Source organism: Conger conger, chromosome 17 (assembly GCF_963514075.1).
Source record: "Conger conger chromosome 17, fConCon1.1, whole genome shotgun sequence".
Classification (NCBI taxonomy): Eukaryota; Metazoa; Chordata; class Actinopteri; order Anguilliformes; family Congridae; genus Conger; species Conger conger.
The window spans coordinates 9974475-10001242 of NC_083776.1; the positions used below are offsets into that span (position 1 = coordinate 9974475).

At 42.5% G+C, this 26768-nt stretch overlaps 1 protein-coding gene across 1 annotated transcript in view; it reads right to left on the reverse strand.

Moving 5' to 3' along the window:
• LOC133116170 (G-protein coupled receptor 39-like) overlaps nucleotides 1–21373 on the reverse strand; it is a 42561-nt gene extending 21188 nt beyond the window's left edge. Inside the window, exon 1 of the mRNA XM_061225445.1 lies at nucleotides 20434–21373. Within this exon, the coding sequence (XP_061081429.1) occupies nucleotides 20434–21244 (811 nt within the window). The 5' untranslated portion in view covers nucleotides 21245–21373. The remainder of the gene's footprint in view (nucleotides 1–20433) is intronic.
• Between the last annotated feature and the right edge of the window lie 5395 nt (nucleotides 21374–26768).

The following is a 26768-nucleotide window of genomic DNA, read 5'->3' on the forward strand; positions in this document are numbered from 1 at the left end:
TAGGCTCTCACAGTGGTGAGAACAAGTGCCCGTCAGTCAGAGAACTAGTGGCCATCAGTCACCAATGCTCGGTGTCCTGTAGAAGTGTGTGGCCCACAGGATGAAAAATGGGCACGGGGATACAGCCTGGAGTGACCTTGAGTATCCTTGAACTGGTGAAATTGGCAGTAATTTGAGAAGTACACACAGTGACGGTGAATTGGGGAGAGAAATGGGGGGAGAAAAACAGAAAAAGAATCACACTCGAGCTGAGATTCTCTCTGTAATACAGACAGAAATGAGCTCTTTTGTTGAATGTCACATTCTTAGGCTGACCCAAGTTGGAAAGAGTGGGCGGATATAATTGATTTTTGTAGGAATTATCCGCGAGTACACATACATGAAAACACATGTACTCCAACACCTCGTCGCCCCTCAAACACACGCTGGCCTGTCGCCCACATGCCCTGACCGCCAACCTCACGTATGTTCCAGCATGCTTTGTGAATTCACGTTCATATTCAATTCACTGCAGCTGAACTGCAGTCTACACCAGTTATGAAAATGATCAGCCAATCTAACCAATCCCATTTCCAAATGTAATATAATTTAACTATCACTGACCACTGGGATTAATACTTGTATGTTTATGATGTATGAATATTCTCTAGGGAGAGCCATGAGAACCGTGCAGAACAAATTTGTTGAGACTTATTGATCATTGATTGGCTTTTTTCTCTTCCCAAAAGCATTTGTCAATGCAGACCTGTGCAGCCAAACATTATGGGAAGTGGAGTTTGGCATCCTACAGTACAACCCTGCATTCAAAGAATTCAATATTAAATTGATCAAAATACATATTGATAATGTTGGTACTGAAAATAGTTTACAGCCCTTAATTATGAGTCAGGCATTCACCGGGGTGTTGGAGTACAAATTGAATTATTAAATCTTTCCCTTTTGATTGATTTTAGTGTGAGACACCAAATAAATATTGATATTAAAAGAAGAGGGAGTTTTTAGTTTGAAAGGTTGAAACATGAACATCAGAATTAAACTGGAAGTGAAGTCTTTCGTGTCCTTGAAAAATTGATCGAAGGAGAAGAGAGTTTAGGACTTCTTGTGCCACAGATGTACAGTATAGGCCTCATAAGGCAAGGTCAGGCTGAAGGTGCTGAACATTTATGGATCTTCCAGCTCTCCTTCACTGCAGTTTCACAGTCACTTCCTCCGCTAATGTCAGTACGCATGCATGTTCTGGCCAGCCAGCTATCGACAACCTCCGTAAGGAGGCCAGCCATAAAGAAACGTGATCAATCACTCAGTAAAGGGAGCTATCGACTGACCGACGTACGGCGTAAAAGTGACAACCGACCATATTTAAAGCTGCCAGCTGCGTGCTATTGATCACATATATGTGCTGTGCAGAGTATGAAAAGACCTTTTGTAGTCGCATAATGAGGTGTGATGGTCTGCGTACATTCATTTGATGAGTTCACTCTTGTGCTAAACCCTCTATAGGTGTCGACTGTTCATTTGAGGAAAACAAGATGTAAAGCACTTGCCACCAGAAACCACAAAAAGCAATTATGTTTGCATCTAAATACAAGCATGAGTGTCCTCTCCAGTTATAGCCCGATAAATGCAATTCAGCTTATGATTTCCAATCTAATCAGAATTGGCTTGTTTAGATTGATCATCTCTTTGTCTTGCCCCTGCATGCACTGCCTGGCTTAACCAGAAAACACTGTGGCATCATGGGTAGATGGATGAGCTGGTGAAAGTGTCCAGAGTAGCATTGGACACTCATGCGGGGCGACATTGGCTCAGGTGGTAAGAGCAGTTGGAGGGTTGCCCTGGGTGTGTCGAAGTGTCCCTGAGCAAGACACCTAACCCCCGAAAATGCTGCTGATGAGCTGAGTGTGTGTATGAATGAATGAGAAGCACTTTGGATGAAGGTGCTATATAAATGCAGGCCATTTAGTATGTGAGAGGAAGTCTCGTGCCATGATGCATTTAAGATGAAAACCTCTGCAGATATGATAGATTGGGAGGAGGAGCTAAGGAGTTTTACCTTATCAAACATAGTTATGAAATCAGGTTCAGGGGATTCATTGAGAACTGGAGAAGCCTAAGCTGATCTTGCATGCAGAGACCTGGGCATTGAGCATGGCGCACGCAATATCTCCCACTCCCAAGACTTGATATGCTGCTGTACTTTATACAATATGGTCATGAATATTTCATTGCTCTTGCACTTTTCCAGGACTATAGGCAGATACCAACCTTAGGTCAGTTATGTTCCCCCCTGTCCTACTCCTGGCCACAGATGGCATCGGCACAGTCAAGAATTCGATTCCATGAGACACATCTTTTCACCTGTTACCATAACATTAATGTGACCAGTGATGTTTCCATTACATGTCTTAGACAAAACAAGTCGGCAGCAAACAGATTTTGAGCTGCAGCGTAAACAAGACTGACTGTTAGCAAACGAACCCGACAAATTGACATAACTAGGTTCATGGTAATTACAGGTTCATCACAACTTTAACAGTATTCTGGGGATATGTAAACAATGTCTTATCTGGTGAAGGTCAGGGCCCTAATAAACTAAATGGAACTTAATAAAAAAGGAGTTTTGATAGATTCGAGCACATTATAGGGGACGAGGGAGAGAGGGAATCCATATCCACTGACCAAGAGCTATATTAACAAGCGCCAGGCTGGCGCTGAATACATCATGCCTCCAGAAGAACAAAGAAGATAAAGAGTCAGTATTAATCACAATAACGCCAGCCAGAAACCTGGGGTGCGATGTCTCCTGGTCTTTACACTGATTAAAATGGAGGGGAGAGCAGGGAAACCAATAATGATGCTTTATGGAAGGAGTGATTGAAGACCTTCGGGTCTCTTCTCCTCTCAGGAGGAGCGTGCAACATTCATCTTCTGAAGTGAGGTGCTGGGTAGACCAAAGGCTCTCGCAGCGTAGGAATAATTAAATAAACAAACAGTTTCTTTCTTTTGGGTCGTCTTCGGCCCGAGAGAGAATGGACACTGCACAATAACTGTGGAGCGGGAAAAACACGGATGAGACTAAGCTTCGCTCCTGACCAAATGTCTGAATTCAGATTCAGCTCAGCTACGCGATTATCCATTTGAGGCCTTTTCTCTGCTGTAGTCTCAGGGAGTCTGCCGTGTTATAAACCTCTTGGGCAGTACTGTAGGCTTGGTGATAAGAGAAACCAATGGTTTGTTTTGAAATAATTTCTTACTTATTTTCTGCAATGGTTAAACAATGCGTTATGAGGTTAAATGTGTTGGTGCCTGAATTTATTTTACAAAATACGTAAAGAAGATTCTGATAGCGCATTATGACTAAGGGGCGTATCTGGCAGCTGCCCATCTCTGGTCAGCCAGCAGAGGTCACTTTTGGACATGGACACATTTCGGCAGCCAGGCTCCAAAGCCTTTCCTTTTGGGAAAAGCTTTTCTGTCTGCCCTGGAAACAGTATAATTCTGATTCTGAAATCAGAAATGTTTGGCTGGAGTTTTTTGTTTCACCTCACTCAGCCCAAGGTTCCCAAAATGGAATGGCATTAAGTGAATGCTGCTCGTGTGTGTTAACTCTTCTGAGAGGTTTAGTGGCAGAGTACTGGCGAAGCCCTGCCTGTCATTGCCATTAAGCCTTTGCTGCCAATCCACAGCCAGCACCACAAGCCAAAATCATGGTTTGTAGATAAAGTGTGTCATCATCAGCATGCTATTAAGTTAGCCAAGTAATTACCGGGGGGTATCGACTTTGCAATTGGCATTGCATTATCGCACGATATGCTCGGTCACAGTGGTTCTAGAAAGGGAAATTTCATGGAGCAATGTCAATACAGACATCCTCATTGTGATCTGAGCATTAATAAACATGCCTGTGTTTAACCCCTCCGGTCCGCCCCGCGCCCGGCTTCCTCACGCGAGCCGGAGCCAGAGCGTGCCCGCGTTGTAAATCAAACTGTCACCGGGCCGGCGCCGCTTCAGCAAAACCTCCATTGAGCGCGGGGGGGGGAACCCATTCAGCGTCTTATCAAAAACGCAAGACTACGACTCTGAGCGCCGCGGTAGGCCCAGATAATCTGCATACCTCTGTTCGGAGACAGTGTTTTTCTAACAAAGAAAGCGTCTTCATACTGTAGGCACTGAACGTTCTGCAGAATTCAGCTGCATGTATGTATCTTAAGAGCTGCTGTGCTGATCCCCAGTGAATTGAACAATTTTACAGACCCCTGGGCATTACATTTGTTCCTCCACTACACACACGTTTGTACTACACGGCTGCCGTTTTGCACTACACATATTACTTAAAGCATAATAAAAGTCTTTTATTCCTCTACCTCCAACTGCAGCCTGCACAATTCATGTTGCGGCAGGAGTCTGTCCATTTGTGGAATAACCTCTGCCATTTTCTGAATTGTTCCCATCCCTTTCAACGTGGAATAATACCAACAAGGAAAATCAGTGATTCAAGAATATGGGTAATTGAAAGTCTGCTTCTACAAGTTATTTTGTTGGCCATACAATTCTAAGCACTTTGTTCAGAGCATAAAGGTTCTGGCCATTGAAAGAACATTACAATAAGCGTTAAACCATTAACCTCACATTGTCAGAGGTACATAATAGAAAAGCAAGTGCTGAAGCAGTATATTAAGTTTGCCTGCACTGCTGGGAGGTTCTGAGAGGGTAAGACTTCTGATAAAAAGCCTCTCCTTCCACCAGGCTTTTCCGTGCCAGCGCCAAGTTTAAAAGGTGACCCTTTCATCGTTTTCCCTCGACATATGGACCGGCTAATTGGCTTAAATTTGTCAAAAAAAGACAAACTCACCACTTATCGCATAGATTACTGTCCATTTTATCTCATTATACAACAACACATTGACTGATGTAATTCAGATAAAGTGTTTATTGAGGATAAAACAGAATTACCAACTGTGGGGTTACAAATTCTGCGTAAACCTGACTTCTTGCCACTCGGGGAATTGGCTGCTATGTTGCGCAAAGGGATGGTAGTTTAATGATCAGTTGATATTTGAATAAGTTTGTGCAGCACAACCGCTGTCTCCCCTGATTATGTGTGTTATCTAAGCCACTTGCACTGTCATTGAGCAATCATGTATTTAATATTAAATATGCCAACTTGGCTTGGAATTGCAATTTGTAGCTTGAAAATGGCCACATGGTGTACCTGGGTGCAGGTGCCTGAGGCATTATGCAAAGTGCTTCATGGGGTTTCAGTGATTAAATAAAACATGAAATAATCATTTCCATGGCTTCGGGGGGAAATTCAATGCATGAATACACATGTATGCGATGCAGATAACACAGTTTTTTTCCCAGGCAACTTACTAAGTACAAAATTTGTGGCAAAATAAAGAAGCATGCCTCTATTATGAAATATTCCTTAAATATACTTTATCTGAATATTTTATTTACTTATTTTATTTATTTAACAGGGGTGTGCAGTCTTTGCTGAAAAGGGCCAATACGGGTCTGGGTTTTTTTTTGGGGGGGGGGTTTGCCACACACTACAACCCTTGATTCAACTAATTAATTAATCACTGTAATTTATTAGTTAATTCCACTAATGAACTAATACATTGAATAAATTCAAGCTTTTCTCCTGTAAACATGCTTATCTGTGGTTTGTGCAAACAGGAAGCCTCTCCTTACCTAATCAGGGGAGAACCGACTGGAGCCCTCCAGACATAAATAACTCATAATAACACATAGTAATTCTAGCCAATTATTTTGTTTTGTAAACTACAGTATTCATCCAGGACCAGGGCAGGTTTGTATTCCTCTGGGTCACAGTCTAGAAGCCCAGGATGACAAACAGTAGTCCGAGGCCTCCAGACTAGCAATTTTTAGACTGCTAATATTCAAGCACTTGAATAATTAGCTCAAAGAAGGCTAGAAGACTGATTTAATAGCTTCTAGCCTCTTTGATGTTGGACCATTTGTATTCATGGTCGCCTTGGAAATGAAGTTCACAAATTCAGCTACAATTACCTACATTTACCTTCCTGTTTGGTTTAAACCGCTGCTTCTTTAGTACTAAGGGCGCCATATTAAGTATCTGTTCCACTGATAGTTCTTTTTATTCCCATGAGGAGTGACTGAATTTGATCAGATTTGCACTAATTATCTCTACTCAAACTCTGCAGGTAACTTTGTTATTTACTCAGAAGATTATATGCCCAGTAGCCTACCTCTGCATTCTGAAAGACTGCAGTTCCTCCCAAAATTGTATGGGTATGAATTCTCAGCTGTGCACATTGTCTCTTCTTCTTTCAAAATATATATATATTTTTTTCCTCAGACTATAAGTAGACACTCTTGTTAGGTCACAGATGCCTACCCAGGACAGCCTTGGGTTGCACCATTTGGTTTGTTACAATCGTGATGTAACATTTGCAACCGATTGCATGTTGGTGTATGGACTACTGGTCACAGTCAGCATGGGCACAGTCCAGATTTATGCCCCAGTGTGGTACAGATTTATGCCCCAGTGCGGTGCTTTAACAAAATGAGCCACCCAACCGGCCCCTAAACATCTGCATGTTTAATATTTTGGTTACATTTTTCTGAAATGCCAGAGTTTTGCACTGCAAGGCCTAGATTTGATTGATTAATCATACACTTAATGACTGAAATTGAGCTTAATTGAATTTTAACAACAAATACTTATTCTTCATTATATTGCGACAATGTCAACGTGTGAGAGTAATTTATTAGTTTCTTATCCTGGGCAGTATATCATGTTAGCTAATGAGCTGTTTTTTCCGTCCATTTTGTTTTTTGTGGCTGGCAGATAACAATACCACAGCCCTTATACTTAATATGAAGAAAAAAGATCCCTGTTGTGTTTTAAAAAAATAATTAAGCTCTGCTTAATAGGAGACAGTGGGCGTTAAGTCCATCTCTTGTCAGCCACATCCTTCCAGAAGCTTCTTTGGCAATGAAATGCAACAGCATTTTCCTTTTTGCTTTTTGAAACGGCACACAGCAAAAAAATATCCCCAGGCTCCTCCTTTCCCCCTCAACCCTTTTTGTCAACTGTCTCCCTTTCGTCTCATACCCGCGATGTCTGCCATCCCTCCTTCAAATGGCAGCCTCAGAAATGTATCCCCCAGTCAGCCTTGGAAGAAGATGCGATCGACTCTAAACGGCAGCTCTGCCCCTCAGCATGCACCCCAAGGCCCCAGACTTCATCACCGTGTTTTTCCAACAATAAATACACCTTCCGCCCACTCCCCGATATGCAGCAAATCCGAGCGGAGCTCAGCCACGCTGCGATGTACCTGGGGCTGGAAGAGGAGAGCGAACCGTCAGAGGAATAAGAAAGAGGAAAGAAATCGGAGGGGAAAGAGTTCAAACTTGTGTTACGACTCACACAGGGAACACCTGCAGGTTTTCTTAAAAAATAATGAAATAAATGGTGTTTCAAGGACATTTTTGCGTTCGGCCTGAGCGGGGAAAGAAAAGTTCCATTTGCTGCATCCAGCTAAGAAGATTAGGAGATATCCTATAGGGAGGAACAAAAGACAAAGACAACCAGCGCAAAATCTGCTAAATTCCATCACAAAATGTGATAATGAGTGAAGGGCTGGTTATGGAATATCCTTAGAGAACAATCGAAATCATGAGACCATACAGACCGCAGTTATAATTTGATATTGTTTGGTTTTAATTGTGGATGTATTATACCCCATGCTTCAGCCCAATTCAGTGATTTACAGTGGTGTCAACTGTGCACAACTTTGGAGCCCCTATTGCTCTATAAGTCTTATAAAGCCAGTCGCTGCAGGCAATGTTTAACTTATGCAGCCAGCAGATATTGTGGCTTTTCTGGGTCAAGGTTGCTGACCGCTAGCTTATATTGGATACAAATGAAGTCGCAAAGCATTGTACCACTGAATGCACACACAAGACAAAAATAAATTAATGGATGCTGAAAATGCGCAGTTGAAAAAAAAATTCTGTCAATTCTTAATTTGGACTGTTAATTTAAAGTGAGTCAGAAGCCACTAACATTCATAATCACACTCTCGACCCAGTCATCTTATGTGTCCTGGACCTCTGTGATAAGTTCTCCCTCGTAATCCGCCTCTGTCTCATCACTTCATGATTGCATTCTAAATCCAGCTCGAAACACTGTCTGCTCTCACGCCGAGCTCGTCCATTGGCATTCAGGTAAAACCTGCGTCAAGGTTTATAAAAAAATAACAAAAAAGTCCCATTTCTTTGCCTGCTGAGAGGTGATGGATTAGCCTGTGGGAGTCCGGTCGACCTGGAAGGACTCTGTTGAATTGCATGTGAAAAACATCAGGTGGCCCTTTTCACCTTTGAAACATTACAAATCTAGAGACCTTTTCCCGTACCTATCTCTCACAAGATAAGATGCAGAGAAATTTGCCCACGCTTTATTTTTTTATTTTCACTCCCCAATGCTATGCTTTTGCAGTGCCTTGTGGTCTCCCAGTCCAAATCTGATGAGTTTATTATTCAGCATGAATCCCTTTGGCCTTGTGGTATCAGTCTGTCGGCTACATTTCCTTCTCAAATTCCGCCTTAAATTGCCCAAGATAAAATCTGAATTTGGCTGATGGAAATAATGGAATAGCTTGGATTCTCACACTCATGATGTTTCAATCCAGGTTGAGCTCTTTCCCTAAAAGCTCTCAACACCAGTAATCTTTTTCTCTTTGTTACTATAGTCATCCAGAGCGATTCCACTGTCGTTTGTGCAGTTGAGGTTTACCTTGGCGTGCGCTAAATCACAACAAAATCCTCACAAGGTCAACGGCAGCTCGCCTCCACACGGGGCTGTTGGGGGAACACTACCTCTTTGAGGGAGCCTCTACTGAGGCTGTCTGGGCGTCACTCTCCAGCACTGTCTCAGCCGCTGCTTGGCTATTCATCACCAGCGCAGACCGTCAGCTGACTCTGCCAGCGGGTGACCAGGTCGCCCTTGGTCTTCGGCAATACTTCAGAAAAGAGGGCCCCAAACGCGGGCTGTAAAATGGTGCTTGGAGGACGTGAGGGGAAAGGGACTTTGATGCAGGTCTTCTGCCCGTGAATTGTGTTTCTCTCCACGGAGCCAGAGGGAGAGAGAGAGAGAGAGAGATAGAGAGAGGGAGTGAAAGAGAGAAAGCGAGAGAGAACTGCAGGATCTCTGGCCAGTCATGATAAGTATAATAAATAACCCCATCTCTTCTGTGGATGTGGATGAGGAGCCATCTGGACTGGTGGGGCTGGAGGCGGTGTTGGTGTTAGAGGAATTATTTCAGCCTGAGTTTAAATTGATTCATACTTAATGAATGCAAACAAATGAAGCATGATTGCAGTCTATGAGCTCAGGAGATCTTTAAACCTGTCGGTTCCAATTCTGTACGTGCTGATCTCAACTTTACATTATTCAGAACTCAAGGAATATAAAAACATTTTTCATAATTACATTTGTAACACTTTTTTTATTTTTTTTTATAAAGTTTGGGCAGACAAACTTTCTGGCAAACTTTGCAACTTCCCTAACCCTGAATCATGACGTTAATCCTAATGCTAATACCATCAGCATGACCCTCAATTCTTAAACAGACACCTTGAGGGTTACAGGCAACCAGGAAAGGGCAAGTGCTAACTTCAACTCACAGAACACCCCTGGCAGCATAGAATTAAAATTTGTCTGAGATTTTCTCCCCTACTCTCTCACTCAGCTACTGAACTCACATTTCCAGCAGTCGGTTTTCAACTTTAACACAACATGCTACAATGAAAAGTACTTTCTCTTTTGTTGTATTCCCATTTTAGAATCACCTACCTTCCTCGGGAAACTAAGGATTCTGGTGCGACAATGACTGACAATGCTGTGTATGGTGCCTGAAAAGATTCAACTCCTATGAACTTAACATTTTGTCCCGTTACACCTTAAAAATGTAATGCATTGAAAAATGAATGCAGTCTGAAGTCTTTATTCAACTTTTTTTTCAGAAATGAAAGACGTCCATTTTCCATTTTTCATTTACAACAGGATTGCACCTTTCGCATACTGAAACAAATTCTCCTCAAGTATTTGGCTCCATCCTTCTTGCCCTTGATGGCAACAAGCCTCCCAGTCCCTACAGCCACCCCATAGTATGATGCTGCCATCACCATGCTTGACAGTAGAGACAGTCCTACCGGGGTGATGGGCTATGCCTTCAGGCCAAAGAGCTCAACTTTAATGTGGTTTCAAGAAAATGGAATGCACCAGGCCCAATCTATGTTGTTTATACAAATTAGATGAATCAGTAATCGGTAATCAGTTAAGTAATTGAAAGGTTTTAATTTTTAATTTTTTTTTTTTTTTTTTTTACATAATTCCGGAGACGACTAAATACTCTTAAATTTTCATTTGACTTTGCAACACATCCAAACAACAAATAATCAATGGAGGGGGGGGGGGGGGGGGGGTGAAAACCTTCTCAAGGCGCTGTACGTTTGTTCGAAATGGATTTGAACTTTGCTTTGCCCTACTTTCATTAAAGTAATGGGCACAAAATGCCGGTTCACTGCGTTTCTCCGTGCATCTGGAAGACAGCGGACATCTAATACTCAATGGCACGGCACCAAGACTGACCAGTAGAGAGAGGGTCAGGGAATATCGATTTCTTTTTTCTCTGCACAAATTGTTATTCGTCTAAGAGCAAACTCCTGCAGCCGAAGTTACGCATCCTATGCTGCTAAGAGGCTTTGGAGGGCAGCTTGTAGGAGAGGAGGAGAAAACGTTTGACTCCCGAGTTAACAGCATAGGGCGCAAGTCCAACGCCAAAGGCAGGAAAACAAAATTAATATGCATCTGCAAAAACATCGACACAACAGAGAAGGAATATCTAAAGCAATTAACCTTCTGTCCCGATCAGAATTTCCGCGAACGTAACCAGTTGACTAATTATGCTCCAAAGTCACCGGAAAGTATTCCCTTTTAAAAGTTTTAATAACTTAAGGCGATGAGGGCACGACAAACCCATGATTTAGTCACACCGGCAAGGGTAATTACCACTCCGCACATTGCATTAAGCCATTAAGATTAGCTTCATTTGAAACATTGTTTCTCACTAATGTCATTTAAAAAAAATCTGTAGTAATGAGGTCTTGTGGAAAAAAATAAAATAAAATAAAAAAAACTATTAATGAGTGGCTATATTATTTTCACCAAAAAACCAACAATGATTGCTCAAGACATTCATAATTTATCCAGGCTCTATAATTTCACAATCTTCCTCTCTTTCTCTTTATCTCCCTATCTCTCTTTCTCTCTCTTACTGACACACACCCAGACAGCTAGAGAAGACAGGCTGTATATTCCTAGCAGCAGAATATGAACAAATGTAATTTTCCAATAACAAGCAACAAGTTTGTCTGTCACAGCAGCAAACTGCCGAAATAAAAGTTAGGCCAAGCCATGCTGCTTTCTTTATTTTTTATTTTTTTATGATGAGGAAAGGCCCAGGTGCTAATGGGAGCTGAAGTCCTGAACACTTTAATCTGTCATCTTTAAATCATCCCCCTGTTTCCTGATCACACAATCACACACCGTGGGGTTGGTACAGCTTGCAATAGCTGCTTTGAGTATGAAGTGCCTACTGGCAATTGCTTTGGCCTAGGTTCCCACATCCGTTGCACTAGCTGGCTAATTGAGCTCAGGAAGTGGTGACATGCCCTTGAGTAAATCACAGCTAGCTCAGTTAGCGAGGCTACATGTCAGGAAGTGTCACTTTCAGCCTTGATAATGTTCAGAAGTGTGACAGTTAAACCTTCAAATGCATTCGAACCTCCGCTTAAAATAAGAAAGAAAATATGATTTTCATTCTGTCCTGGCTGTACCTCACTGGCATCACAAAGGAGGCTTATTGCAAAGCTTTTCAGTTCTATAGAACATCTAAAAAACCTGCAGAAAAACAACACTGCATGACATTTCACAAATGGTTAAGGCTAAATCACACCTTATAATGCATGGCGTGGGCAATGAGGAATGAATCTGTTTCTGGTTTTAATGCCAGCTTCTGGCCTTAATTGCATAATTAGCTGTAACATTTACACCATCTGACATTTTAACTAGCTACATTTCTTGATAAGCACATGAACAGCAGCCACAGACTGTTCTTGTGTCTCTATACGAAACTTTTTAATGTGATCTAATGGAAGAGAAACAAAAACCGGCATAAACACCAGCCCTCTAGGACCAGAACTGCCCACACCTGTTAGACTGAATATTCTCAGTGACTGCAATCATGTGCACACACACACACACATACACACACACACACACACACACACACACACACACACACACACACACACACGCGCAAACATGCATGTGCACACACCATCCCCCACACATGCACATAGGTTGTATGTCACTTGGCTCAGACATATTCACTGCTGGGCAGTTCAATAATGGGAAGATTATTACCATTACCTACATATGAATGTGCATGGTAACGGCTTGCCTGAAGGTGATTGGATTCTGCATTTATTTTCCACTGTTCCCAAGTGATCATTGCCACCTGCTGGTGAGACAAGGAATGGACTCCCAAGTAGCCCAGTCTCTCTGCTGCGCACGCGTAGATACCCATAGGCTACTGCCACATTCTCTTTACAATCACCTAGCATTATACCAAATGAACTTTTGCTATACTCTAAACAATTGGACAATAAAAACAAGCAGAATCCATAAAACAACAAACTTAATATAATCTGGTTTCATGTATCCGTACAATTTATGGCGTGAAGGAAATACATTTTTGCCATTTCACTGCAGTTTGGCCGGGGAGATAAAAAGCAGCCACATACAATATGTTATCTCATATTATGAATTGAGTGGATCAGTTCTCTGAATTTAAGTTAATCTTAACCTGAGAAAATACGTGGGAGAAAAGATTGCAGTGCAGTAAAGTTTTCCATGGAAAGCGTTTGGGTAAACAATCCAAGAACCGGGTCCCACAGAGGATCCAGACCACAGCTTCCCCTCAGGCAAAAAAACTGAGGCTGTGAAGAAGCCAAACAGCCCCGCATACATTTTCACTCGCTCGCCCTCTCACTGCCAGTCTGCCTAGCTGGAGGGTGTTCACTTCTGACGCTCTTCATCCCGGCTGAAACAACGTTGGGCTCCACCATCTGAGCCCGGAGAGGAATGGGTTCTGACCCTGGAGTCTGTGTTCTCGCACTCATCACGAATGCCCACCACCACATTCCCAAGGGCAGCTCTTTTTACAATGACCAGCAGCTCGCCACTTTGATTGTTGGGAGTGTGAAGGCAGATTTCATTTGGCCAGTGTCTCATTAAAATGCATTTTCGCCTCAGTGCCTTGAGTGAAGAGGAACTGATATCTGCCTCTTTAAAAGGAATCGTTTGGAGGACATTTTTGGGTGAATAAGAAATTGTATACCGTTGTCAGTCAATCAATCGCTAATACAAATATGAAAACTGTTTGGGAGAATGATTTCACAACTGATGTGGGATATGAAACACTTATGAATGCAATTAATCTGACTGACACAGAAAATTAGATCTGGGCCACAATCTTGAATCCAGCCCTCTGGCTTAAAATGGTGGATGGGGCTGCTGGACAGGGAGTAGAACCATAGAAGAAGAATGTGTGAAACCTGTGTCATTAATTTCAGGGTGCTGTCTGTCTGTTTCTCCTTTAACGGTGCCAAGCACGACATGAGCACTTTGTGGGGGGAAAAAACAAACAGCCAACCAATGGCTGGTGTCAACCAAAAATGGCTGCTTCAGGAATCCATGTCAACCTTGCATTTCTCTGTACATTTCTCTCCTGGTTTATGCCTCTTTTGAGCCAACTACAGTAAGATATTCCTCACTTATTCCATTGAGTGACCAAGTGATTTAACAGTCTATGTTCTGATTATGACTGCACAGAACCAGCTGACCATTCCACTTTCGCCAAAGAACTGATGCGACCTTGCATTACTATACCACAATTGGCCACTGTCAAGGGGTCACTGTTCAAACTTGCGACGCCCCTTGTGTGAGGAGAAGGGACATTGAACGTCAGTGATCCACGCTGTCAGGGGTGTCACTACAATATTTTTGGATCTCTTACCCTAAAAGTTATTTCCATCACAGTCCCACAACACCCATCACAAGCCACCAATGTACGCCTGTACCATGAAAAAAAACCGACATGTGCATCACAAATCAAGCAAATACTATATGCTGATCTTAACCAAAGAAAAGTGCCACCAGAGTTGGTTTGGCTAAAACATGATCCATAAATGAACTGGCCAATGAGCTCAGCCTTCCTTTACCCCATTGAACATTTTATTTTAAGTACAGTCAATGCATGCATTATTGTATTTTCAAACAGAAGTATAATTAAAAATGGCTTCACCAGAGCCTGATTCCATTATCAGTATACGTTTTGTCCCGATGGAGGCTAGCAATGCCCAAGCCTAACCTGGCGTGCCCTGAAAGTCCACAATGATGAAATCTACCATTTAAACTGCTAATGAAAAGCGCTACAGAAAAGCCATTGTATCAGTGCATTTTATCAGTCAGAAACACCGAGGGGAACGCACGCGCACTAACCGGCCGGGAAATGGAAGCGCAGACGGCAGCGGTGAAATACTTCAGCTCCGCTCTCTCCCGGACTCGGAACAGCCCGGGCAGCGCTCCAGTCAGTCTCTGAGCTGATTCATTACGCACAGTCGGAGCACTGGAGCACTTCTCTTAAACGAATGGGCCCCATTTGCTCCGGCTCGGGACGGTTTCCAGCGAATTCTGCCGTGATGCAAAGCAGACGGCACAAACTTTAACAGAGTTTTAGCGCCTCGCAGAACTGCACTTCAAAGGCTCCCACAATGCAACTCTTTTCCGACCAATTTCTTGAACGTCCAGTGGGGTGATTCTTTCTGTACCTGTCACTCTCTCTCTCTCTCTTATTGGTCAGACACATTAGCACAATGCGTTCTAGACCAATAAGAGGAGTGTGCCTTGTGTGTGGAGATCCCTCTAAAGACAGCATTGACAGTCTGTTGAACTGGCCTAAGCAACATTATAGCTGCCTTCAGCTTAGCGTTACATTTCCTGATATTTCATTACCCTATGTCTTTATTTAGTTAATCTATTTAAAGACATAGGGAAATGAAATGCTTATGTGTCTTACACATAAGCATTACATCATAAGACGATGGGCTATAATATGAAGGCCATATGTGGAAGGTGTCAATGCAGATGTTGCATTAAGACACCACAGTGTAGCTGGGCTCTATAAGTTTGGCCTCCCAGTTAGAGCCAACCCTAGCCTTTAAGGCACCCTAAGCAGGATTTGACCCCCCCAACCAAACATTACAAATAATATACTGTATATTCTAATAATTATAGGCCCTACACAACCACATATGTCCCTTATTGGGTTGAAGCTAATAGCCAGCTCTACTCCCAGTGCACATGCATAATTATGGCATGACCCATACTGCATGTAATGTGGAACGTATTCAAATATCCATCAAAAATATACATCTCAAAAAACTTCCCTTAATGCTTTCAAAAATGCCATTTATGTACATTTTTTCTGCAGAATCAGGCTTTGACGTGAGGTACTCACTATAACTATAAGTGCAGTTGAAAAAACCTTGACAGCCAGGATTGAAAAGTGCACCTTACTGGCCATCAATGTGAAGTCTGTTGAAGTAAACGCTATACTTTCATACATTTTCAGGTGTGACATAACTGACAGTGCTGTAATTATCTGTTGCATGTTTTCTATTTTCTATTTTCTGTTCTCTAACTTTGAGTTTGGACATTCCATCACAAGAGTTGTTATAGAATGGAGCTTGAATGGCAAGATATGTAAGTCCAAAGAAGTCCACTGGCACGAAAAGCTGAACACATGCTGGCCTACTTCTTTTACAGAAGGTAAACAACTAGGCCTATTACAACATCACTGATAAATCTCTGGTCTACCACAAATGATGCAATGGTTCATTATTCAGATGCTCTGTTTACAAATCACAGGCATGCAATGCTATTCATCCGGCTGGTGAGACCTCTAAATATGGAAATGAACAAATATCAGTCAAGGTTTTGTTTATTCACAGATTGCAACACTACGCAATAATTGATAAGTGAATAAAGAAAATAAAATTATATTTCATGATTTAGATGTTATTTTTCTCTCATGAGGCATAGACAGAGGGTAATGGTTTAGATATATTAACAACAAATATACAATATAGCCTTTCTTATTGTTGGCACATGGTCTACAGTTGAAAGCCAAATAAAGTATCTGTGGTGGAACAAACCTTGACTGAACAAGGGTTGCCAACTAAGGAAATTGAAATGATATGAAATTAGTTCAAATCCACACATTTGTCCTGTGCTCTAATGGAGGATTCCCCTTTTTCAACTGGGAGATTTTTATTTTAAGTAACTAACTACTTTCCAAGTATACATAGGGACTAGTTTAGACATACCTAAACAATGATTCACCTCTGCTGTAACCCAACCTGAAATCCAAAACAAATATTAATTCATTAATTCCAAAAAACCTTTGAATATTAATAGTATAAAGATCATGCATAAACATGGAATTTTACTAAGTTACATATTAATACCATTTGGCATCCATTCATTCATTTGGCATGACTGACTTTTGACTATAGAGCACAGATTTTGCTAGAAAGATTTTATATTTTGGGGAGGATACTTCAAAGTTCTTTGGTGGTGGTACATTCCTGAGTGCATCATGTCTGTGGGCGGTAAAATGCATGCCTGCACAGAAAGCCAAGGATGTGTTTGTTGAACTTGTTGTTAAGATGGTGTACTGTAAGTGTAAACTAGAATCATTTAGACTACAAGCTTGCAATCCTGTACTTTTATCAGGCAATGTTTGGACTTCACCTCCGTGAAGAAAGAACTCTCGGGGGCAGGGTGAGTTCCCCGAAAGGTCAGAAAGTGAGAAAGATACAGAGTGTGCCTTCTGAACAAACAGCCATCCAGGACTGCACCAGATGAAGGCCTGAAAGGTCTTGGCTTAGGTTTGAGCCATAACAGGTCAAGAAGCCCTCACTCCTCATTCCTGCATAAGAGAATCATTTCATTACCATGTTCCCTGAAATAACACACATTTCTCCTCTCTAAAGTGTCAAATGAGCTTCTGAGCATTGCCTAACAACATTGTAGGTCCTTTTCTTTTTAATAAGTTATTATGTAATGCCATAAAATAAAATAAAAGTGTGGCCTCGTCCCCGTTTTCTCCTGTGTGAGAATGTGTACTCTGGTCAAAGGCAATCAATAATGTTCCACATCCCCTGTGTTGAACGTTACCTTTACCCCATTATGTAGCATGGATTCACTGGTTACAGGAGCTAAATCGCACCGCTGAAAGCAAATGATGCATTAAGACTGGCAGCATACAGCCACCTGCCACTTGCCAAGAAGCAACATAGCTGTTAAGGACCCAAATCAATATCATGCAATCAGTTTGATCGCAGTCTTCAAAGCGATAGTCGGGCTGTTTTTGTTTCAAGTGATTGGAGTATTGCCGGGGGAGGGGGAGTTGAGGTTTGAAATTTTAATGCAATCTCTTTTGGAGAGCCATTGCAAATCAGAAAAAAAAAGTTTTTTAGATGGGATAATAAAGCATGCTGATTCATGAGGTGACAGCTGTTCATCCGAAACATTCCTGCATTCGCAAAAAGACCAAGAGGAACGAATACAGTACATTATAGATTCAGTGAAAATAACACTGGCAGCATTTAAGTGACAAGTATTTAATGCCGATTGATAAGCTGCTGAAGAGATGTACTTGTATCTTTATGATAATTTCCATAAGAAGAAACATGAAAAATGTATGAAAACGTTGCATGCAGAATGTTCAAAATCAAAATGTGTTTCCCAGGTAATAATAATAATAATAATAATAATAATAATAATAATAATAATAATAATAATAATAATACTTGAAATCTAAAAGGCTCTTATGCACAGAAATGATAAAGTGCATGTGAATCTAGACAAATACTGAAATTCACTAATGCTATTAAATAGTCAATTACAAAATATTTAGACAATTGACATTGTCAGATTAGCATTGTTAGCGAGAGCTTGCATGCCTGGTTATAAATATGAATGGTGAAACTACATACTTGCTGCACAATGAGTGCCCAGTGTACTCCCAGGGGAACTCCTGGGATCATTATATTTGGTGTCTTCGTAGATGGGCTGCTAAACTGCCGCGCTGAAAGTTTGCTGATTAATTATTCATTGGGTTTGCAGATTCCCTAATCCTGGGTGATTTATACAGTTCAAATTTCCCCCATTGTTATTCATTTATGTGCTGTAGCCGGATGCTCACTGAAGGAATTTAGTGCCTTGCTTAACGGTACAGTGCCTGACTGGGGATTTAAACCGCCAAATCTATTCTAAAACCTGCAAATATAATTAAAAGTAGCTAATTCGCTACTTCTCCCGTAGCTAATGCCAAACACCTTTGTGACGCACAGTGGAGCTGCAATGGTTATAATCGTATACTATACATTCACTTGTCTATATGCGCTGTCTAATGGTTTAATTATGCTGCGATCAGGGCTGACACGCTGGTAATCGATAGTGTCAGCTTGCGACGTTGTTCCAAGGTTTAAACATTGTGACCGCCTCCTGGTGATATTTACACACACAAGCCCCTGGATTTCACTTTCTTTGCCAAGTATTGCAAGAAATTGCCTTATGTTTCCATACCAGAACACAGCAAAATGAACACACAGAAAATATTGACATCTTTACAGAGAAAACCCACTAGGTTTTGTCTGTCAACAAAAAGTAACTTGGATTACATTGGATTGGATGGCTACAGCACTAGTAATACTGTAAATGCTCTCACATCATTACTGTAGAGGTCTTGTGTAGTAGTTTGCACCATGCTAACTAAGCTTCAGACCAAATAGGTCATCATTTGGGCATGCAGCACAGGAGACCCACAGGTCAAACGCTAACTAATGAATCAACTCAGTTTTCAAGCAAAGTGCAGGCATTATCCAAAGCAGACTCTCCACTGGACTTCTTCAAGCCTGCACCAAAATCAGGCCAGCCCCACAAATACAGGCTTGTATTCGTTACACCACATGGCATTTCTCCATAGCAGTGCGGAACGGCAAGTAAAACGAGCCCTCGAGTCAAACGCACTGAAGAAAACGTGTCAGGCCGGAAAAGTAGATGCCAAACGCTGATGCCCCATGCGTAAGATGCACCATTAAAAGCTTCATAACACTACCGAATGTTTTCAATATATTTCAAGGCAGGGAACCTCAGCATGGTGTGAGGGCAATATTTCCAATTTAAGTAAACAGACAAGTGGCAGAGCCGATAGGGGCGGATCCCGACAGCGTGCCCATGTGCTAACGGGTCCCGCTGGCATCCGTTTATCTCGGAGGCCTCTGGGAAAGTTACCAGCGAGCACACATTACTGAAACGCTGGAATGTGTGTAGGTGGATAATGAATCCGCGGCGCGTCTCCCGGGATACGGAGCGGCCTCAGCATGAGAGGCGCTGCGATGTCGTGTCAGTAACTGGACTCGTGCCACAGAGGTTGCCGGTTCCAAACCTGCTCGTACCACGCAGGATGCATAATACATATTTCAATCTGTGAATTGATGAATGTTTATATACTGTTGAAGGTAGCATGTTGAATAGCAATATGTACTGTGAAATAAAGTTCGGACAGCCGTACAGCTGGTGGACAGTTTCCTGAGTAAATGGTAATGAATATATGCACTTGGCTTGTCTTGTTTTTGATTAGCTAGGTGCAAGCAGAACATGGTATAATGTATGCACACGGCAAACACATGGCCCAGATTGAGAATAATATTAATATAGCACAAGGCAGACAATATACCGTAGATATTACAGTAGTATTCGGCACAATACCCTTACTGCATTTCCATGCATACAATGGAAGCACAGCTGCATTTCTATTACAGGTCCGGGGAGAACTGCGGTTCCCCTTTTAAACCCACATTAGTGCTCCTGTTACATTACTGATGAAGCTGAAAAAGGAACAAGCTAGAAAAGAAGTCCCTTTTAACCTCCAAAAAGAAAAATTGAAATTGAAATAAGAAGCAGCACTGTAAACTGTGTACCTTTACCTGCAAATAAGAAATGACTATGTTCCGATTCATATAATGTTCAGATATTTAATTTCCTATTTATGTGAAATTGCGATCATCATTTCAATATACGTAATTACTTGAACACCCTCCTGTGAAAATCCCCCTAGTCTAATGAGTCACTGTGTAATTAACAAACATTACTCTTTCCAGACATAATATACCCTCTCATGCATCATTGTTTGCCGTAATGGACCACATTAAAGTAATGTGTTTATTATGGAAAGGCGTTCTTACCTAGAAACACAATCGTCTGCTTCCTGGAAGCTTTGACCTTTGAACTCTCGTGCTTGGGAAGCGCCACGGCGCCGCTGCCGCCCGGCTCGCCCAACCTGACCCCGTCTCCCGCCAGAACCCGGATCATGCTGCGGCACATGAAGCCCACGCTGGCCAGGACGACCGCGTAGACGACGAACGCCACGAACACGCTCGCCCTGTACATGTCCCAGCGGCCCCTGAGGTTGGTGCAGAAGGTGAGGTTGCGCATGTCCTCCGCCAGCAGCGTCTCGTTCTCCACCTCCAGGATGTCGACGGGGTCCTCGGCGCCCGTGGCGAAGGGCAGCGGCAGGGCCACCAGGGCCGAGGCGATCCAGGCGAAGATGATGAGCCGCACGGTGCGGGAGCCCGACAGGGACTTGTACCGGAAGGGGTGGCAGACGGCCACGTAGCGCTCGAAGCTCAGCGTGGCCACGTTCAGGATGGTGGCGTAGCTGCAGGCCTCGAACAGGAAGTTGTAGGCCTTGCAGGACACGTTGCACGAGGAGGAGGCGAAGGGGAACCAGACGGCGTTGTGGAGCTCCGCGGGGAGGCCGATGAGGAGCACCAGGAGGTCCGAACACGCCAGGCTCACCATGTGGTCCGTCACGTTCTTCTGCAGGTAGCCCTTCCTCCGGAGGACCTGGCTGACCTTGATGGTGATGCCATTACCCACGATCCCCATCACCAGCATGCCACCATAGAGGATGGTGAGGAACACCTTCATTCCCCATGGCTGCTCCAGAGCCCTCCAGTCGTCTGGCTTCAGCTCTTCTGTGTGCTCGTTCTCCATCTCCACCAGCTAAACCAGCTGCTTTTTGTTCTTTTTTAAAGTGGAGGTGAGGAGTGAAATATTAATTTCCCCTCATGTTGCCTAAGATCAGCAGCGCTGAGACGTGCCTACAAATTGAAACAGTCAGTCAAGCCAGCCAGAGAAGTGCTTTTCTTTCTTGCTGCTGTAGCATGGGTTGATTTGAGGAGTGGCCAAGAGGGTCCAACTTTTACCTCCCTCTCTCTGCCTCCCCCTCGTCCTCCTTGTCCTTGCCCACGGTGCCTCCTGACCCCGAGTGTAAACTCTCCACACGTTCCCAGTGGCTCCAGGTTTTCACTTCCTGGTTCCAGATACTACGCCACACACAGCGCAGGTCCTCTGACAGTCAGCAGGCAGTGGCAGGACTGCTGGGACTCTCTGGCTGTGCTGGAGCAGGGGAAGTTAAACATTAAACCAAAAAAATAAATAAAAGCCATAAAAGGAGAGGTTGTGTATGCGTCCTTTGCGGAGGTGCTACCTCTGAGGACGTTTAGCAGGAATGTCCATCCAGGGTGAGTCACAACAGGAACGCACTGCTCACTTTAAACAGGGGCGGGGCCTGTAGGTGGGAAACTGTTGCACAGCGGTGACTCTGGTTTTGATTTACTGGAGCCTTCAGGTTAAAGGGGAACCACTGCAAAACGACATTAACCTCATTTAAGAGATCCAGGCAAAAGTGATTGTTTCTCTTTGGGGCTGCCAAAGCAGACTCTATGTACATAGAAATGCCAGCAGCGAATGGTGTGAATATGGTAGAGGTACAGATCATACTGACATACACCCCAACGTTTTCTCATTTTGGAAAAATCTACAATGGGCAGAGAATTGGAATACAGCTGTTTCTCAGGTGTTTGTCAAGGATATTCGCAATTGCATTCAGCTATTGTTTTCGTTCACCCTTATCTAACCAGTAATAATAAATTCTTGGTTTCACTGATGTTAAAAGCCCTTTGCGACACTCTGGCAAAGTGGCCTTTTCTTTTCTTTTTTTCATAAGTGTTCTTTATTACATTATTACATAAATGTAATAATGTAATGTAATGTAATGTAATGTAATGTAAGTGTAAAAGTAAACTGAACTCAGCAGCATAAAGCTAGATTTTCCTTCTTTAATGGCTAGCTTGCAAGCAAGTAGAACAACAGTTTCCAGGCCAGGTAGTAACACCACTGTTTGTATTCAGTAGAAGTAGTCTCAGCTGTAGCAGTCTATAGTAAAGCAGGTACCTGGAGCATGCACATACATTTGGGGCTGTCTGCACTGGCTACAGGTAGAGAGTTGGCAGGAGGTCAGCTACTCTTCTATAAATTAAATAATTTCCCCACGGTGGAATTCCCCTTTAAGAGGTTGATTTATTCAACACCAATATTAATCTTTATATTTGTTAATACTGTTTTGGCAATGGACAATGCTTAGCTTGTCTGTCCACATCGTGAAATTAATATGTTAAATGGCTTGCTTCCAAATTGTACATATCTCCTGTGTAAAGTTTTTGGTTGTTACCACTAATACTATGACACTGGGTGGGTTAGTGTGCACACTCATACTCATATCTAAGTATGACAATACTCTGATCATTGATCATTATCTTTAAGATAATCGGTGTATTCAATACCCACTTAAGACACCTGGACCCAAATATATATATTTGTTTTATTTTTTAGTTCGTTTTTATTTTTCACAGTATACTCAATTGTTTCATGCAAATCTGGAAATGCATGGCTAGTTTCTTTTTTCTGTCTAATTGTTCAAGCAGAGGATGAAGTTATCCAGAAACATTTCGATGTGATAAAATCCTGATCATTTTGTTCTTCAGTGAAAAATGTTTTGAAATGATAATAATATATAAAAATAATCTAATCTTGCCGTCGGTGGGATGCACTGCTAAGCAACAGGAACAGCAAAACCAAACAGACCAGACCAGATTCCTACTAAAATAAATACACCTTCAGACAATTTTCATATCATCTAATAAAAAGGGTTTTGAACATTTTCATGAGTGCGACATCTGCTCACTGTCATATAGAGTTGAATAGGCCTAAAATCTGAGTGCTTCATTGGGTAAACTACGCTGACTCGCAAGAGCTGCTGGAAAAAAGATGAGGACCTGTTTCAAGTTCTCAAAGGACCTTCAGAGAAAACTCTGGGAGCTGATTGCAATTTGCATATTATCGCAATACAGGTGTGCCATCTTTGTGAAGAGCAGGAGAAATCCATTATGGCTATTTATGCAGGATAATTGCCACCGTCTCTTAATTTTAGTTTTGTCATTCTTCTCTAATGATCTATCATTATGTTCCTTAATTGTGCTAATTATGCATAATTTGTATAAACAACAGAGCCTATTTTGCATTTCAATCATGCAGTAATAAGGAGAGGGGGCATGTGAAAGGCAGAGACAAAGACCGAAGAGAAAAAAGCAACAGCTAATAGAAAAAGCGGTAGGTGACAGAAAAAAGCAGGAGGTAATCCTTGAGAGCATCTGCTGTTGGAATGAACTTTCATTTCTCAGAAAATAAAGCACACGCAAAAACACAAGTGCCGAGTTCGAGAAGTAACATTATTTAACATTATTTATCCTCACACTCTCCTCGCTCGCTATGTTATGTTCTTGTCTCTTGTATTTCTTTTTGTGAGGGGGCACATAGGGGATTGTGGTTTTTGTCTTGTCCTTTTTAATTGTTGTTACTGATGCTGTGTGTAAAGGTGAAAACAAAACTAAAAGAATCATAGATGAAATGTGTTTAGAAATATTGCATTTATTTGGGTGTTTGGGTCTAGACCCATCTTGTGGGTTTTTATGTGAATGTGTCAGTTTGTGAAAGCTCAAGTCATTTGTGCCTTCAAGAGAAGTTATGGTGCGGTATAGAGTTATTTCTGTCAGCAGGTTACAGATTTTATAACATACAGCACAGCTCTGTGATAAAGAGTCAATCACCAGGAGTTTTCAGTCTTCCAGCAGTCAATTACTGATTCCCACACCATCCATCTCAGTTGTAAATTCAATAAATGCTGTTGACTGACTTCACTCCTCTGACCAGTAATCAAATCAAAATATTGTTGGCAGCAGTCTTATATTTCGTAACGCTTTATGAGTGTAAGTGAGAGTAGGCTCAGAGAACGTATACTTGAGAGTACATAAGTATACTTGCGAGTATGCTGCAATAAGCACAAATTCAGTAGCAATGGTGCGTTCACTGCTTGTGTCGTAAGGTTGGAACTCTGATAAAAGGATGGCGTAATTTGTGTTACTCCGACCGTCCCACTTTCATAGCTGCTCGGAATAATGGATGTCACCAAAAAACCAAGATGTTCAGCTGTGACGCATCTCACGAACGTACTCCAGAGGTGGCCGAGATTCCGACTCGGAACGATGACATTTATAGCCATTCAATAGGACTTTTCCGACTTTTGGAAACTGCTGACCTACAAGGTCATGAATGCACCATAAAGCTCTTACATTACATTTTTTGATTGGCTTTTAGGTCGTATCCAACCCCTATCGTAAGTATACAGTGCTTTGAGATCCATGAAAAGTGGAATATAAATATTATCCATCATTGGAATTGCACTATTCCAAGGCAGCCCTGCTGAAAAAAACAAAAAAACAGCTGAAGCTGGGTTTTGAAACAGCTGGTAGCTGGTTGACCAGATAGACCAGCTCAAGCTATGTTTTGAAACGGCTGGTAGCCGGTATTTCAGGCTGGTCATAGCTGGATTTGTCACCAGGGTGGGAGAGGCTAAAATGCCAATGAACAGCAGCAGTTTGGAAACACTAGGTTTAGCATTCAGATCACACAGCTTTACAGGCAAAGCAGCGCTGAATAACAAGATGATATCCCTAACAACACTGGCACGAACACCCATGGCCAGACCCCTTCACCACAGGCTAATGCCAAACAACAAATGACTGGGCACACAGGAGGCAAGAGCCTGTCATATCACATTTAATTGAGATCCATACAAGATGTCCGTTTGGAATACGGTCGGGTATGGTTGGCCGTGTTTGTTTAAATGAGGAAGATCCAGCTACCTGCCATCAGAGCAGTGCAAAAGATTGCTGATTATACCATTGATATTTTCGTCCGGTTTGTTTCCTAGCAGAATTAATGTCACCATCCAAAGAACTGTTTTGAGAAGCAAGCTGCAAGGCGAATACGCCCTGCCAAGCAAGAGGAAATCGCAGCAAATGCCCATGTACCTGCCAGCATGCTCACGTTTCCTCAGCATCTCAAGCTATACACACTGATGGGAAAAGGCTGGATATCATTGTTGGAAACAATGATCTAAAATAACCTGGAAAGGCAGCTGGGGGGCTGGCCGTTAAAACAGCGGCTGAATTTCCACTGCTCCATCAATAGTGTGTTAACTCGTGAGAGAACGTTTGCTCATTTTCCACAAGAGAACTCTGGGAATCAGCAGGACTTCAGTCAGGCCTTCCCAGTGGCTCAGACCTGGAGACTTTGGCAGGGGCTTCAGGCATGAACTCATTTCTGCTTTTAGCTGGGCCTGGCCAGGCCCCGAGTGTGGAAATGTGCAGTGATTGGGCCCACGCTTCGGTATTCAAACCTGTCTGCACCATTCAACCACGTTACAGCAGGGCGCTGGTCTTAATGTTCCCCAGAGAGGAGGGGGCTTGGGTTACTGTGGACATCCCTGTCTGAATAAAGAAGGGCGACAGCCCTCATTTAGCTCATAGCAGTGACTGTGCATTCACTGCACTCCCTGATGCAGTGACTCTGCATTCACTGCACTCCGCATTAACCACACAGCTCAGATCAGGGTAATATAGGGAAGGAGAGGAGAGAGGGTGCGCATCTGCACACCCCAAATGGAGGACTTTCAAAAAGGGTTAGAGAACTCTGGCAAACAGAAACCCCTTTTTTCCTGTTCAAAGAGTTTGAGCTGACAAATGATTTATACTAGAATACGCCATAACCGACAATAACGGCCAATGTTATGAGAGCGGTAGCTTCCTACTTGTCATGAGACATGTTTTTCCCAGTCATGAATTGTCGAAAAACCAATAACCAGCAAGGTATTGGATGATGTCAACCACGCACTGGTAAATTTATCTATAAATCTAAACAAGGGTTTCTTTTGAAAACAATTACAGTTACAAGTGGTAGAGGTTTTTGTATGGCGTGACATGCACATTACATATGTCATGTGTCCACGTGTATGTACGATAGCAGAGCAAAAGGTATGGGGCTCATCTAAATGTCATCGAAAACTGAAAAATGACTGAACACGATCTATTTTTCTAAATAACCTTCTCCCTGACCTCAATACATTTACTTCCACATATATTCTGTTTCAGCCACAAACACACCACCATGGTCTCACTCACACTTACACACATCACATTATCAGCTCGTAGTGAGACCTTGGTTTTTAGAACTGATGAAAACCAAGTGGTTGAAGAAAAAAATGGCAAATGGGGTAGTTAATCTGCAGTTATGGTATTGAAGCAATTGCTGTTTTGCCTGTTTCCTCCATTGTAGGGTC